Below are 16,458 nucleotides of genomic sequence, written 5' to 3'. Positions count from 1 at the left end.
TCCGTCTTCAGGACCCATCACCCAAGCTTCCTCACGTTCCTGGTCCCTGAGGTGCCACACAGCACCCTTGGGGAGACCTAACACCCATTTCAGGACTGTGCTGCTGTCCTGGGACAGCTGTTCCTGCCTGAGGAGAGTATGGAAGCCCAGGAGAGGCCCCTGCCCCAGGGACATGTCAGGTAAAATATCACTGGGTTCCCAAAAGGGATGCCGTGAGGGAATAGGACATGGCTACATGGTGCTTAAATATGGGGTCGGCAGAAGGTCAGTGTCTGGTATGAACACACACTGGGGACAGAGGCCAAAATCAGCCACAGTATCTTGCTTTCCTGTGTTTTTAAGCTTCTGAGCCCTAACAGGGTGTTGGGAAAGCCAAGTCCAGAATATTCTGTAACAGGCCAAACCAGTTTAAAATGATGAGGAGGAGTTTTCCCCTTTAGGTGCTACGTGGTTAGAGACAGGACAGGGTATTAACAGCCTGTGGGTGGGATGGGGGCTGTGGTGGGCCGCCAGGTGGGCTTGAGGTGGTAACAGCAAGCCTGGGGGGGGGGTCTTGATGCAGCCCCTTCCCTGCTGTGGATCTGGGCGTTTCCTTAGCTCCGGTGTGTAGGTAGGTGGTGATGTCTTTACGTCAGCAGCTGGACAGAGCACTGAGTGATTAACGCAGACGCAGGGTGAAGACTTTGGCAGGGGCAGGTATATCTGCCTGCAGATCCGCCGCTCACCAGCAAGAGCCGCACACTGGTTGGGCTCAGGGCCTGGCAGAGCGGTCTGGTCTCTCTCGGCAAAGTTAGAGCGGTTTTGTTTTTTTTTAAATTTTATTTTACTTTATTTATTTATTTGACAGACAGAGATCACAGGCAGGCAGAAAGGCAGGCACAGAGAGTGGAAGGGAAGCAGGTTCCCTGCTGAGCAGAGAGCCTGATGTGGGACTTGATCCCAGGACCCTGGTATCATGACCTGAGCCGAAGGCAGAGGCTTTAACCCACTGAGCCACCCAGGTGCCCCAAGTTAGAGCGTTTTTAAAGCTCAGAGGTCAGCTTCTAACCCTGAGGCCTGTTGATGTCAACAGTGAGAGCTGCAGAGAGAGCCCAAGGCAGAAGTGGAAAGGTAACCTGGGAGTTTCCCTAACATTCTTTCCTGAAAGCGGAGAGGTGCTCTGTAGCTGGTGTGTGCTGCTCTTAGCAAATTCCATTTAAAGGGAAAATCAGGCTTTTTAAAACAGCCCCATTAGAGGGAGTGATTACTGCTGCTTTTTGAAAAAGAATGACTATAGCACATTTTCCTAGTGCATTACAGTTTCATTATTTTTTAAATGACAAAGTCAGTCCATGTCCTTTGAAAAAATGCAAATGACACTAAAAAGTACCGGTGTAAAAAGGGAAGGTCCTCCCTTTGATTCCCCTCTTTTCTGGGGGCAAGCTCTGCTAACACTTTGGGACATATCCTTCTGAAGACCTTTTTTCTGTGTACTGTTCAGCTTATATACAGTCGTGCTATTTTACTTACCTATAGTTCTGTTTAAAACGGCCATCGGAGTACATTCATCCTATTTTGCCTTCTATTGCATTTTTGCATAGTAATTGCTAGGTTTCATTTATTTTTTAAAAAAGCCTTTTTTGGGGTGCATTTTAAAATAATTTCGTGCCACGTGCAGTTGTTAGGAATCATAGAGAGAGATCCTGCGCATATTCTCCCCCAAAGATGACCTCCCGCAAAGCTGTAGCACGAAATCACAACCGGGATGTCCACATTCCCGCCATCCGCCCCTCTTCTTCGGGTTCCCCAGTGTTACTGGAAAGCGTGTGTGTGTGTTTTGTCCCATGCAATCCCATGTTTAGGTTTGCATGTGTACCACCGCAGTTGGGATACAAAACAGTTCCTCGGGGGCGCCTGGGTGGCTCAATGGGTTGGGGCCTCTGCCTTCGGCTCAGGTCACGATCCCAGGGTCCGGGATCGAGCCCCGTGTCGGGCTCTGCGCTCAGCGGGGAGCCTGCTTCCCCCCGCCCCCGCCTGTTTCTCTGCCTACTTGTGATCTCTGTGTCCAAAAAAACCACAAAAACCAAAACCAGTTCCTCGTGGCTCTTACTGTATTTTAAACGTGATTTCCCACTTTCGGTAATATCCCCGTCTTCTGCTTAATTTCATGTTAGGTTACAATGTCATCCTGTTGAATGCCCAGACCTCGTGACTTCACCTGCACTCAGCGACCCGCGCGCACCCCTCCCCCCGCGGCCGTAGGAGCGGCGCCGAGCGCGCGGGGCCCGGGGGCCGCGCGGAGCCGGCTGGGGGCGGGGGCCGGCAGCGCGCGGGTCCCGCACGCGGACGCTCCCCGGAAGCCCCGCCCCGGCTCCGCGCTCGCGGCCGGCGCCGGCCGGGCTCGGGGCGGGGCCAGGGGCGGGGCTTCCGCGCGCAGCCCGAGGCCCCGCCCCCGCCCGCCGCGCTCGATTGCTCGAGTCTGGCGGCTGCAGCATGGCGGCGGGGGCGGCCGAGGCGGCGGCGGCCGTGGTGGAGGTCGGCTCGGCCCAGCACTTTGAGGAGCTGCTGCGCCTCAGAGCCCAGTGAGCGGGCGGCGGCGGCGGGCGGCGGGCGGCGGGGCGGCCTCTCGGGCGGCGGGGCGGCCCGGCTCCTTCGCGCCCGGCCCTGGGGCCTGGTGGGGCGGCGGACCGGCGGCGCCCCCGGCCCCGAGCCCGGCCCCGGCCCCCGAGGGAGGAGGAACGGGGGAGACAGGGCCGAGCTCGGCCTCCGGCCTGGCGGCCTCCGGGGCCTCGGGCGACGCGGTGACTCAGCCCCGGGGCCGGGGCAGCGGGTGCGCGGACCCCGCCGGCCCGACCGAGGCGCGGGCCCGGCTGGCTTTGTCCGGACGGCGGCTCCGGGAGGCCCGGCTGCGGGGGCGGCCGTGCCCGGCGGGCGCGCGGCGTTCGGGGCTCGGGCCGTGCAGCTCACCGGCCGGCGCGCGCGGCTTCCCGGGGCGGCGGCCGCGGTCCGCTCGGGTCTGGGGCGCGTGCCTGCCTCTGTCGGGCCGCCCCGGCGCCGAGACGGTGCGGGGAGCGCGTGCAGGCCGGGCTTCCGGGCGGCCCCGCACCTGGAGGCCGGCGGGCGCGGGTGGGAGCCCGGCCCCGCGAGGCCGCCCCGGCCCCGCCTCCCGCTAGCCCTGGAGCCCCGGGCAGGTTGCCGACGGGGCCTCCGTTTCCCCGGAGGCGTGCGTCCTGCCGGCACAGGAGACGATGCGGGCCGTGCGACCGGGCCTCGCGTGCGGGGCCGAGGGGCTGCGTGGTTCCGGGCAGGGCAGCCCGTGCGCCCCAGCCCTGGGCGGCCCGCCGGACCCGAAGCCGAGGCCGGGAGCGCTGGCTCGCAGCGCGGGTGCGATGGGGAGTCGGTCGGGTGCGGGAAGCCGAGCGCGGCGGCAGGTCCCGCCTCGGCACGTCCCGCCTCGGCCCTGGTTGGCCGCGCGCCCTGGAGGGGTCGGCGTTCCCCGCGCCAGCCGGAGCGCCCGCCGGACGTTCGCGTTTCCGTGGAAACGTGTGAGGGACGAAAAGGGAAGTGACCGTCCTCGTCCTCGCTGACGAGGGGTGGGGGCGACCCAGGCCGCGCCGGTGACGGGCTCGGGCGCGGGAGGCGGGCTCGGGCGCCTGCCCCTCCTCAGCGTCCGAAGGACGGTTGTGCCGCGAGCTGCACATTTTCGTTCCCGTGTTTCATGTTTCATCACGAAGACCCGTGCGATCGCACAGGCGCACGATTCGGTTGTGCTGCCCGGCGGCGTGTGCCGAAGTGCGGCCGGAGCCGCGCACCTGCTCCTCGGGGACCAGGCCCTGGAAGCGGCCGCAGGGCGCACCGCTCGGCCGGTGTTGGCGAAAACGTAGTAAACGGCCTTGTCGCCCGGAGCGTTAAATACTCGACCTCTGAGTGCCGCTTCTCAGTTTTCAAGCGTTGAGTGAGCTGAAATCTGGGTGGCTCCGCGGGCGAACTGTCTGCATTCTGCTCAGGTCCTGGGCCCGGGGTGCAGGGCCCGGGGTGCAGGGGCCGAGCCCCGCCCCTCCCTGCTCGGTGGGGAGCCTGCGCCTCCCTCTGCCTCCCCGCTGTGCTGGTGCTCTCCTCGCTCTCAAGTAAATGCATCAAATCGTTAAAAAGCCTGTATTTTTAGCTTTCCTAAAGTCGTCTCAGCTGTTTGTTATCACTGCAACCTCACTCGTCTGCACAGTGAGGGTGCGGCTCCCACCTGCAGAGGAATTGGAAGAGGGAGGACCCGTTTGTGGAAGACCTGGTGCTCGGTAGACGGTCGCTGCGGCGCAGAGCACCCAGGAGGAGCGGGGAAACAGCTGCGCACTGAGCACTGATTGTTCTGCTGACGCGCGACTGCTGTCCCGTGCATTGTCCTAAGTCGTATTAGTTGGGATTTGAACCTGATCTTTAAAGTTTTTCCTCAGACAGTGCACTGTGCCAGTTGGGTGATTTCATGCAGGCAGCGGGCACTCTTGCTGGAACCTGAGAGAGGGCGGCGGCGTTGGTGTTCCTTTCAGGTTTATGACCTGGTGCTCCTCGCAGTGCTGCTGCTTTCGGAAGCGGAGCGCCTCAGTGGGAGGTCACTGTGGCTGATGTAAAGTTACTATTAATATTAATACCATGCTTTTATCTTTCAAATGTTTTTACATTTTTGTTTGATCGTTCCAGTATCCCAGGGTATCAGGTATTTCTATTGTATTTTGTTTAATTTTTAAATACTTTTAAAAAATATTTATTTGACAGAGTACAAGCAGGGGGAACAGCAGAGGGAGAGGGAGGAATAGGGTCTCCCATGAGCGGGGAGCCCAGTGTGGGACTCTATCCCAGGACCCGGGATCAGGACCTGAGTGGAAGGGAGATGCTTAACTGACTGAGCCACCTAGGTGCTCTATATTTAAAAAAAAAAAAAAATATATATATATATATATATATACACATACACACACACATTTATTTATTTTTAAAGATTTTATTTATTTATTTGACAGACAGAGATCACAAGTAGGCAGAGAGGCAGGCAGAGAGAGAGAGAAGAGGAAGCAGGCTCCCCGCTGAGCAGAGAGCCCGATGCGGGGCTCAATCCCAGGACCCTGAGATCATGACCTGAGCCAAAGGCAGACGCTTAACCCACTGAGCCACCCAGGCACCCCCCGCTTATTTAAAAAATATTTAAAAAATATTTTATTTATTTATTTGACAGAGCACAAGCAGGGGGAGCAGCAGGCGGAGTGAGAGGGAGAAGCAGGCTTCTGCTGGGCAGGGAGCCCAATGTGGGGCTCCCTCCCATGGCTCTAGGATCATGACCTGAGCCAAAGGCAGACACTTAGGCGACTGAGCCACCCAGGGGTCCCTAGTTACTGCTGTTTTACAGTATGGAAGTTAAGATCGCACATTTAAATTAAGATTTAAATTACTCTTCAAAACCATGTCAGTGGTAATGAAATTTAAGTTGTGTGGGTATGCCATTTTTTCCTTTTTATTAAACTATTATAGTATAATTGATACGCAATAGTATATTAGTTTAAAGGGTATCTTTTTTTGCATGTTAGTTCATATTGTTAAAAATATCTTAAAATTTTAAAAAATACAGTCATTGTGAAAATTTTTCCATGTCATTAAAGTTTTTTGAAATGATTTTTAATGGCTTGATAATATTTTGTTATAGGACCATTAAAAAAGCTATAGTGTTGTTGAAGAATTGGTTCTTCCTGTTAAATGTTGTGTAAGATCATGGGAAAGTACTCCTATATATACATCTTTGTGTCTTTAATTACTTCTTAGGATACTTGACAGTGTGTAAGAAATTTCTGAAAGGTTCCAATTTAATCTTTACCAGTAGGATATGGAAATGATTGGTTTCTTCCATCTTTTTTTTTTTAATCATAGAATATTATTATTTAAAAAATCCTTTTTCAATTTAGTTAGAAGTGGTATCCTGGCTTTTTTAAAAAGATGAGGCATTACTTAACATACCATAAGGAAATGCACAGATCTTAATAGCTAGCTGCGATGAATTTTGACAGTCATATATACAAAAGTAACCACCATTCCGAACAACATAGAGTCCCAGAATGTTCTTTCCCATAGTTTCTGCCACTGACCTGCTCTTTGTTACTATAGGTTAGTTTTGCCGGTTCTTGGTACTTGATGTAAATGGAGTTACACAGCTCATGGTCTTGTACCTCTAGGATGTTCTCTGCATCATGTTTTTAAGGTGCATGTTGTGTGCCCCTGTAGGTGGTTCCTTTTTACTGCCGACTAGTATTCTGTTGTTTAAAACGTATAAAACCGTATAAAACGGTTTCTCCAGCTTGTGGTCATTTGGGGTTATTTCCAGTTTTTGGCTGTTGTGTCCGATGACGCTGTGAGCATTTTTATTGACTTATGTATTAATTTTTTAAAAAATGTATTTGAGAGAGAGCGAGCGCGAGTTGGGGAGGCAGGGTCCTAGGGAGAAGCAGACCCCCTCTGAGCCGGGAGCTTGACGTGGAACTGGGTCCTGGGACTCCAGGATAGCCACCTGAGCCCGAGGCAATCACTTAACCAGTTGAACCACCCAGGCGCCCCTGCTTTCAGCATTCTTGTGCAGTTCTTATCCTTTTGTGGGAGCCCTGGGCCTTGGGGCCTCCCCAGCATCCTCTGCAGAGGCTCACTGGCCAGAGCTCAGCCCCAGAGCCCCAGACAGCGGCAGGGATGACTGAGCAGTGTCGTCAGGCTCAGTGCCAGGAGGAAAGGGACACAGCACAGTCTCTGCCATAGACCCCGAGGCCCGCCCAACCACACATGGAAGTTTTTGAGTTCTGCTGGACACCCACGGGTCAGGGACCCACAATACATCCTTTCCAGCCTTGGCTGGGTCTTTCGCGCTTTCCTCTTGCGTGCCCCTGGGCAGCTCTGCCTTCTTCCTCACTGCTGTCTATGACCGCAGGCCTCAGCAAATGACTTTGCTTCCTTGCCTGGGAAAACCGGCCTTCAGGAGCCTCCCCCACCCCCCCACCCCAACATCTAACATTTATTTGTAGCTTCACCCATTCTTGATTCCTTCACTCCTGACCCAGAGGAGGCTGTGCCTTCCCTCACGGTGAATTCTCTGCTCTTGTATCCCCTCTCCTGCCACCCGAGAGCTGGTATCCTCAGCCTCTCTCGCATCTCATCCTTCCCTCCCCCCTGGACTACACCCTATGAAACCAACACGAAGATTTTCTTGCATTAAAGAAAAAAAGCAAATCCCTTGATCCTGTCTTCCCCTCTGCCTAGCACTCTCTCTGTTTACAGGCAGCTCTCTTCGAGTGCAGATTTCTAGCCCCTGACAGCCTCTTCTTCGTTCAGTCCCTGCATGCTGCCGTCTGGCCCGGCTGGACTGGACGGTTGTCACTCCTTGGTTCTCGACATCCTTTTCTTGACTTTTGGGAGGTATTTATTTATTTATTTATTTGACAGAGATAGATCACAAGCAGGCAGAGAGGCAAGCAGAGAGAAAGAGGGAGAGGGAAGCAGGCTCCCTGCTGAGCAGAGAGCCCGATGCGGGACTCGATCCCAGGACCCTGAGATCATGACCTGAGCTGAAGGCAGCGCTTAACCCACTGAGCCACCCAGGTGCCCCTTGGGAGGCCTTTTAACCTTGCTGTGCTTTTTGGGCTTCATTCTCTGATCTACTGCCTGGGTTCCTTTTCCTCCATCTGTTCTAACTTACTGTCGATTAAGTCCAGAGGCTCTGACCTCTGTCTTTTATCCTCTAGTGTAGGAGAGCTCGGTGCCAGCTCTATTCTTGATTTCCAAATCAAGTTCTTTTCTGTGCTCTGGACCATCGCTAACAGCTCCCCGTGCAGGTGTCCTTTCCTCTCAGGCTGGCAGCTTCTATACGTGATGAGTGGCCTCTGCCACCCGGCCTCATCAGTCAGTGAGCCAGAAGCTAGGAGTCTCTCGACATGCTTCCAAGGTCACCAGATCCTGCCCCTCCTACCTCTCCCCCAGGCCCTCCCTTGGCTTCTGATCCCCGGCCCTGGGTGGGAGGCTCCTGCTTCTCGCAGCTGTATTGTTCCCCTGGTTTTACGGTTTGCCGCTCCTTTTCTTGCCCACAGGTTAGTAGTCCTTCGTTCCTTTCTCTAGATAACGTATTTTTCAATGTGTTTTCTTGCTGATTTTTCAGATTCTTTTGGTTGGGGATGGTTATAACTTGTACTTAGAATCCTATAGAAGGGGTTTCCAGTTCAATATGAAGACAGACTTGAAGGATAGCTTAGCCAAGACTTTTATATGAAAATAGTTGATAAGTACATGCTGAGATGCCCAAGAACTTAGTCAATAATTTATTAATCCACTGTTCTGTCTGGTTCATACCATCAATTTTTAGAAAATCTTTTGTGGTAGAATATAAAAAAAGCCCGTCTTTGTGAAAATGATTTCCATTTTTTCCCTTGTTTTCTGCCTGTGTGCCTTGCATTTTCAACATTTTATTCCTGTTCCTATGGTCACAGTTAGTCACTGGCATCACAGTGCTGTGCGTAAGCAGTGAAGGCTGCAGAGTGACTGTGCACGTGTGGTCATTTGTCACCGACGGGCGTCTTGGCTGCCGCAGTCTAGTTTCCACCTATCCTAAGGGTCTGAAAACACAATTGATTTATTTGACTATTAGTTGAGATGGATGAATATTTAGAACCACTTCATATGAGCTAAGTCTTCACTCAAGAAATACCATTAACTTGAAAATTCATCCAAAAGATTGCTAAGACGTTGCAAGCCTCATATTCCAGTCTGTGTTTAATACAGTAGAATTCTAGCAGTAGAAAAACAATTCAGGCACTTCTTGTGAAGGTTGTTTTGGTAATAGAATTTAACCTGTGTCAGTGTTTCCTTATTTCTAAAGATACTGTAACTTTAAAACGTTGTATTTTGTTGATTTCCAGGTCCCTCCTTGTGGTCCATTTCTGGGCGCCATGGGCCCCACAGTGTGCTCAGATGAATGACGTGATGGCAGAATTGGCCAAAGAACAGCCTCGCGTTTCATTTGTGAAGGTATGTTTGTGGCGCCACGTTTTTTAGGAGGCCGACTGCATTGTATCAGTACCAGGGAGGAGGGATGTGGAGTTCCCTGTGTTTGTAATTGCCGCTAGTGTTCTTTTTGCAGTAGATTATTATTATTATTATTATTATTGTGAAGGTTTATTAAGTGAAGATCTAGAAGAAGCTCTTAAAAGCAAGGGGATCTTGACAGGGTTGCCTGCAGTAGATTATTCTTAAAAATCTTAAAATTGTTTTGCATTTCTCAAGTACCAAGTACCGTGATCATCAGCACACGTTCCCTAACACACGTGTGGCGGGAGGACACAACCAGGAAATTGCAGCGTGAGCAGCGGGGATGTTTTCCGGCAGAAGCAGCCGGGTCATTCACTGCGGACCGTCATGGTTTGAGTATAGTAACAATATTAACGAAGCTTGCTTCCTTGAAGCGCAGGGCGTGATGTGGAAAGCCAGTGAAGGAAGGGTGTGTGGAGGCCGCCAGGGAGCAGGGGCGCAGGAAGAGCAGCTGCCTGCGATCGGGTCCATGCAGACCCCCAGGAGAAACGGAAAGCTTTTCTCATCTGTTCAGGAAGCGGAGGAGGAGAGCCCAGCATCTCCCCGCCTTGCCTTGTTTTGCCCAGTGTCACAACACTCTGCGTCCCCGGTTTGTCTCTTGTGGGGGCACGTGCCGGGAAGGTGATGGTCGAGGCTGTAGATCAGCTCACGTGGTTGAGCACATTTAATGCCGTCATTCAGGACTTAGTCCTGGTTGAGGCAACAAAGCCCAAATAGGAGTCAGGAATCTTAGAAATGAAGTTTTGAGAAGGAAGGCACACCCTGTATTCAAGAGCTTGAATCCTTAGGATTTAAAGAAACAAAAAGTACCAAATCCTTATTTTTTAAAACCAGAATTAGTGAGTTGAGAGCACATGTTGACAGATACACCCATAGATGGGGCTAAAAGTGGTATCTTCTGTATTTTCCGCTTTTTATATAAACTGAAAACAGAATTCTGACAGACTGTTTCATCTGTGTAATAGGCGATGTCATTTTCAGGCAATTTCTATACAGGTAAGTGTGCTTCGAATAGGTTTTGCAGTTAGATGTCTCAGAATCAGAACAGCGTAAAAGGTAGACAGTGAGAGCGCTCCCCTGTACCTTCCCCGTCGGCCCTGGTATCCCACCCCGTAAAGAAGGGCCTGCTTATATTAATTTTGCATGAATCTTTTCAGTGTTTTTTTGTGAAGGTAGAGCAAATATAGATGTAATAGTTAGCTTTTTAAAATTTAAGGACTTATTTAAAATTCCAATGAAATGTATAATGTAACCTTAGAATGTAACCCTAAAATGTCCAATATAAATAATAGAAGGAGACATTAAAACTGCATGTTTGGTCAGCGATAAAAGATAATGATTACCAGTGAAATGAATGATTAAACATTTCAATCATAAGATTAATCAAGATGATGGTAATTGTTGCATGTCTGGCTTTATGTGTATAATGTTACTGGTTAGGTAGCACATTGTTCGTAGTTGCCATCTGAATGATTTATTTAAGGCGACTATAGAATTACTTCTCACATTGGTACCACACTTGGCAGTGAGATTGTAAGTTGTTGAAGTACTTAAGTGTCTGAGTATGCCAGGGGTTGGGACGTCCTTATCTGTCGGGGACTCCGGAACCTGAGTGCACCTGCTCTTCGTGGGGAGGCTGACCGCACGAGGTGGGTAGCCCTCCCAGGAGGCGTTGCTTTCTGGAAATTCACTCTATGGAGTAGTTTTGCTTCTCTTTCTTCCTTTCCTGTTTTTTCTTTCTTCTTTTTTTTTTTTTTTTTAATACATTTTTTAGGATTTTATTTATTTTAGAAAGAGAGCACGTGAGTGGAGGGGAGCTGCATTGGGGGGGGCGCGGGTGCGGGAAGAATCTCAAAATCTCAAGAGACGTTGCACTGAGCATGGAGCCTGACACAGGGCTCCATCTCACAACCCTGAGATCGTGACCTAAACTGAAACCAAGAGTTGGATGCTCAAGCAGCTGAGTCACCAGGCATCCCAGTAGTGTTTCTTGTAAGTGGTAAAAATAATTTTCATGGAGTTTATAAGGTAGGTAATTTAAATGTTGAGCAAATAAGTGAAATATTTGAGCGATCTGTTGGTATGCCTCAGTAAGAGAGGATGCAGTTCCTTTAAAAAGAGCTCGCTTTTGTCAGGGAGAGCTCTTGAGCCATCTCGGGTAGAGAACCTATGTTCAGCCTCCTCTGTCTTTTAATTTGATTTCTTAGTTTTTTGTTTTTGTTTTTTTCTTTTTAAAGATACTGTTAGAGAGTGAGAGAGAGTGCACGAGTTCTGTGGTGGGGGGCGTGGCATAGGGAGAAGGAGAAGCAGACTCCCCACTGAGCAGAGAGCCTGACGTGGGACTTGATCCCAGGACCCTGAGATCATGATCTGAGCCAAAGGCAGGCGCCTAACGGACTGAGCCACCCAGGTTCCCCCAGTCTGGCATTTTTGACTTGTGAATTATAGAGATCAGTTGATTGCTTAACTTACATTTACAAAATCATTGTATGAGGTGTTCTTAAACATGATGTTTCGAAGAGTTTTGAAGGTCATAAAGTTTTGCGACCATAAGTAGTTTCTTACTTTGTGGATGATGGAAAAGCAATACCTGAGAAAAGCAAGCGTGCCTTTTGGCCTGGGTATCCTGCTCACTGGAACAGGTTGCTGAAAGGCAGGACCCGTAGGTTTACTGGAGCTGAATGAGCTCGCTTTTGCTTGTGCTGAGGGTGCGGTGACGGAGGGCGCCCGTGCTCCTCGGCACTGTGCGGTGCGTCCTCTCCCGCGCTGGCCACCCTGTCTAGACCTCCCTGAGGCTCTGGGCCCCAGGCGGAGGGTTGCCCGCATCCAAGGGCTTAGAGGAGTTACACGAGTTACTTGTACAGCTGAAAGTCTTATTGAAAACTTAACATTTGTTCAAAATAAAGTTAAATGACGAATTAAAATGTTACATGCCCTTGCTTTTCAAATTATGTAAAGTCAGCTTGTTGGCACTTTATCTTTAACTAAAATGGGAAAACACATTTATCATTTAATCGCTTGTTTGGGAGATAGAATCTTTCAAGATCTCGTGTCTGGTGGAGAGGGAGGAAGAGCAGCTCAAGGCTCCTTGTGCTGGGGACGCTGGGTGCCACCTGCTCTGTTTGAGCTCCAGATCAAGTTCATCTTTTTATAGGCGTGGCCATTCATTTTTAACTTTACATTTGATTTTATTATGATTTAGTTATTGAAATTTTATTCAATTTTTTAATTATTAAATTTATCATTACCTTTTCTCCATATTAAAGTTGTATGTTGTTAAAGTATTCAACGTGATGATTCAGTTCAAATCCATTTTCTATGAAATCTCCTGTGTACTCCTGTGGCTTTTATTCCTTTCATCTCTGAACTTAGTCTGTGCCATTGGTTCCACTATTAGTTAGAGACTCTTGTGTTTTTTCTGTTCTGTCATTTGATTTCTTGTTTTAATTGGCCTTTTTTTTTTTTTTTTAAGAGAGAGCACTTGTGGGGGTGGGGTGAGGGAAAGAAGGGAGAGAGAGAATCCCAAGCAGACTTCATCCCCAGCCCAGAGCCCAACGTGGGGCTCGATCTCACAACCCCGAGATCATGATCTGAGCGAAAATCAAGTGGGACACCCAACTGCCTGACCTACCCAGATGTCCCTTGTTTGTTCTTGACTAGATGCTGGGATACTTGAAACAGAGACCTTTATCTTACCTTGTTTTCATTGCTTTCTCTGTGAGGTGGCCCCCACCTTCTGTGTCACCCTCCAGCCCCCCTCTTCCAGCTTGGTATTCTGCTCTAGTTAGGCTGTGGTATTCATTTCCTTGACAGTGCACTTTAGTCCATCAATTCTCAAAGTCAGGCTTATTTTCTGCCTGGTTGGTGAGGTTTGTACTACTGTTTCATTTAGTAATGGTCTTGTTACACTGTACGGTACCTGCCATACTTGAATTTTATTATGTCCGTGGTCACTTTAGGTATGATGGCGGAGGTATAGAGGGGGTTATATACTTAAATTAGCATTTTTTTATTTTCAGAAACTAAGACTTGTTTTAGTTTGATTTATCATTGAATGTGCAAGTATCTTAAAATACAGTTCATAGTATTTAATTTCTAAGGGTTTATATAATCAGTGTAGATAAATTCTATATGGTTATAGAATTGTTTTATTCTAAATGTCTGTACAATTAGCTTGTGTAAACAGACAATGTCGGGCAATCTCCAGAAGGGTACTAACCAGCTGTCTAGCTAGGTACCAGTTAGCTGAATTCCTGTTTCTCAGCACCAGAGAATACTGGTATAATAATAATAATAGTAATATTGATAATAACGATGATGATGGCATTTTAGAGAACATATGTAGGATTCCATTTTGGGGGAACTCTTAAAAATGCCTCTCAGATAATTCAAGTAGAATTGCTAAATCTTAAAAATACCCCAATTTTTATTTACCCTATCTGGGTAATAAAAAAAAATACAAATAATTGACAAAGTTTATTAGTTATTCCTGGGCTAAGTTCGGTAAAGGGCTTTTAAAAGCTACCAAAAAATTTGATTTTAAAAAAATTTTCCTTTTAGATCACATGTCACAAGAGTTAGAAAAGAAGCCTCTTTAAGAAACTTAACAAAATGTCTCTGAAGGTCAGGTTTAATTGTTCGCAGCCTTGGGGATCAGGACCACCCTGGCCAGTGGGCAGTGCCATTGTAGGCTTAGCAGTAGTGACCAACATTTGTTCAGTATTGTGTTAGAATTTATTTATCTAATACTTACATAGACCACTATATGCTAGTCACTGGGAGTACAGAACAGTAGGGAAATGGAGTCACATATAACCAAGGTAATTCCAGATAGTAGTAAGTTCCGAAAAGAAGGAAATAGGCCATTGAAGAGGAGGACTTGGGGGTGGGTGGGCACTTTATTTGGGTTGGGCTAGAGAGGTGTATCTCGTAAGGGAAAGCAGGAACGTGAGAAGGAGTTCTTGGAAGAGCTGGGGATGAACATTTAGACCATACATCAGCACGTGAGCACTGTTGGAGGGCCGACAGGAGGCCGCTGGAGATAATGAAGAAGGAGAGGTTATGGCTAGAGGTTGGAGAGGTAGGGAACAGCCAGATGACCTTGTGGGTGCTGGAAGAGTTTGGGTATTATTCTGAGTGCAGTGGAAGTGACACATAATTGGATTTCTGTTAAGTTGATTCCTCCATCTGTCCTGTGGGGTGGTTTGAAGTGGGGGAAGGAAGGAGGCAGCCTAGAAGTACACTCATCACGAAGCTGTTTTCACAGGCCAGTGACCCTGTGACTCTAGTGGAGAGGGAGCATTGAAATGATGTGATGGTCTGATTTGGCTTATATTTTGGAGGGGAAACCTGGAGGACCTGTTGATAGAGTGGATGTCCAGTGAGGGAAATGGATTCATCAAAATTGTCTCCTTTTTGATTTGGTCATCTGGATGGATTAAAGAGATCAGGTTGCCGTGGGGAGGAACAGGTGTAGTGGGAGACACCTAGTAGAGATCTGAGTGCACATGTTGAGCGTCTAGCTTGGAGGCGATGGGCAAGGTCTGGCCTGGATACAGCTTGGGCGTTGTTGCCGTATTGGCGGTACTTAGAGCCGCAGGGTTGGAGGAGACCACTGAAGGAGAATGAGGATAACTAGGAGAAGTGCACTCAGAACCACGTCCTGGGATGTGCCAGCCATGTAGAGGTTGGCCAGATGTGAAGGAAGATGCCAGAGAGACTGTCTCAGTTTGGGAAAAAGAAACAATGGGAAGCCAAGTGAAGGCTTGGTGAGAAGGTGGGTGTGGTCACATGGATGATACTGAAAAGGCAGTAAAATGAGGAGAGCATTTGCTGAAATGGCAGCATGGCCGTGGAGAGCAGAACTTGGCTCTGGAGCATACTTGCCCTGCTCCACCACTCAAGGGTGTTGGAATCTTGGCTGACTTACCTAACCTTGTTAAGTGCCAGTTTCTTCTGGAAGTTAGGTGTGATAACTTCCTAATAGTACAGCATCTGTTATTGTGCCTTGAGTACACAGAATGCACTTAGAACAGTGTCTGGCCTAGATGAGTCATAGATACTAACCGTTACTGTCTTAGTGGTCTTCGGTGACCCTGGAGGCAGTGAATTCCCTGCCTCTGGATTTCCCTTGCTGTGGTAACACCTCCCTGCCTCTCTTCACCCCGCTCCACAGACATAAAGCAGACTTCAGGGGAAGTGTCCGACTTCGAGAGTCATGGTTGGCAAGCAGGTGGTTCCCACCAAAAAGCATGCTGTCTGAAAATGTTCATGTTTGGTGGATGCTCAAGTCATGTATAAATCCTGTCTTTGAAATTTCATCTTTATTTTTGATTGATCCAGTAGAAAAAGTGTACCACAATATAGTGAAAAAAGCATAGGTTTTATAGTCAAGCAAACTTGTGTTTGTTTCTTAGCTCTACTACTCATTAACCGTGTGTCTGTGGACAAGTTACGTCTTTACCTAGCCACCATTACGTATTAATTAAAACCTTTCCAGGTTTTAATTTAGTAATTTAGGCCATTGTCTGCAAAGGGCTTGTCATGGTTTGTGGTGTTGGGCAGGCTTTCCAGGAAAGATTGCTGTTAACTCGTGACCTTTGGTCTTTTCTGAATGCAGGTCAGTGTTCAGTACTCTTTATTTTTATTGATAGAACTGTCATGTTGTTTTACATCCAGTAAAAATATTCCCAACGAATTTCAGTGTGCAAAGGTTTTAGAACTTCAGGTACCCTTGATGTTCTGGGGAATGGGTTTGCCTTCAGTGGCACTGCTGGCCAGTGCTCGGGGGAACTTGTCTGTCACCACCGCCTTACTAAGATGTCACCGCTGTCTTACTAAGATCACATCTTCCTAGGAGCTGCTTTGCCAGAGGTGCATGTGGTGATCTTCCTGGCTTTAGGAATTTCAAAATTTTTTGAAATTTTCTGGAAAATTGTCATTAAGGAAGACTGTTGGAAACCAGCAGGAACATGAGACCAGGCCAATTTTTAGCCACAGAGAGGCCTGTGTTTTTGAGTCCCGATGCTTCCTGTCTGGTTTGGTTAAGACTATTATGTTGTGGGTTTCTTTTTTTTTTTTTTCCTTCTCTTCTTAGTATTGCCCCTTTTTAAAATTTGTCTTATTTTGTGGTTAGAGTCCAGTAGTACCACAGGTGGGGACAGTAACTGAGCCTAACCCAGTGCCAAAGTGTGGTGGGCCCTCGAGAGATTATTTGAAAGAAAGAAAATAATGAACCACCTTAATCATTGCCTTTTTTGTTCGTCTTTGGTCTGAGTGTGCAATTGTATGAAAGAAAACAACACAGAAGTTTTAAAAACTTTGAGAAAGTATGTTCTAAATAGCTGTCTTCAAATGCTTTGTCTTCTCCTTGCTCATTTT

General features: G+C 48.6%; 1 protein-coding gene across 2 annotated transcripts in view; it reads left to right on the top strand.

The window, feature by feature from the left end:
• Positions 1–2,409: 2,409 nt before the first annotated feature.
• GLRX3 (glutaredoxin 3) overlaps positions 2,410–16,458 on the top strand; it is a 32,571-nt gene continuing 18,522 nt past the window's right edge. The window contains exons 1-2 of one of the 2 annotated variants that reach the window (XM_045068484.1): positions 2,410–2,561; positions 8,910–9,018. In XM_045068484.1, coding sequence (XP_044924419.1) covers positions 2,473–2,561; positions 8,910–9,018 — 198 coding nt within the window. In that variant the 5' untranslated portion in view covers positions 2,410–2,472. Of the gene's footprint in view, positions 2,562–7,650; positions 8,085–8,909; positions 9,019–16,458 lie in introns of those variants that run through there. The other variant, XM_045068483.1, reaches the window with a different exon arrangement.

This window comes from Mustela putorius, unplaced genomic scaffold, assembly GCF_011764305.1.
Source record: "Mustela putorius furo isolate JIRA1106 unplaced genomic scaffold, ASM1176430v1.1 tig00003909_pilon_pilon_pilon, whole genome shotgun sequence".
Lineage (NCBI taxonomy): Eukaryota > Metazoa > Chordata > Mammalia > Carnivora > Mustelidae > Mustela > Mustela putorius.
This window is presented reverse-complemented; position numbering and strand designations above follow the sequence as displayed.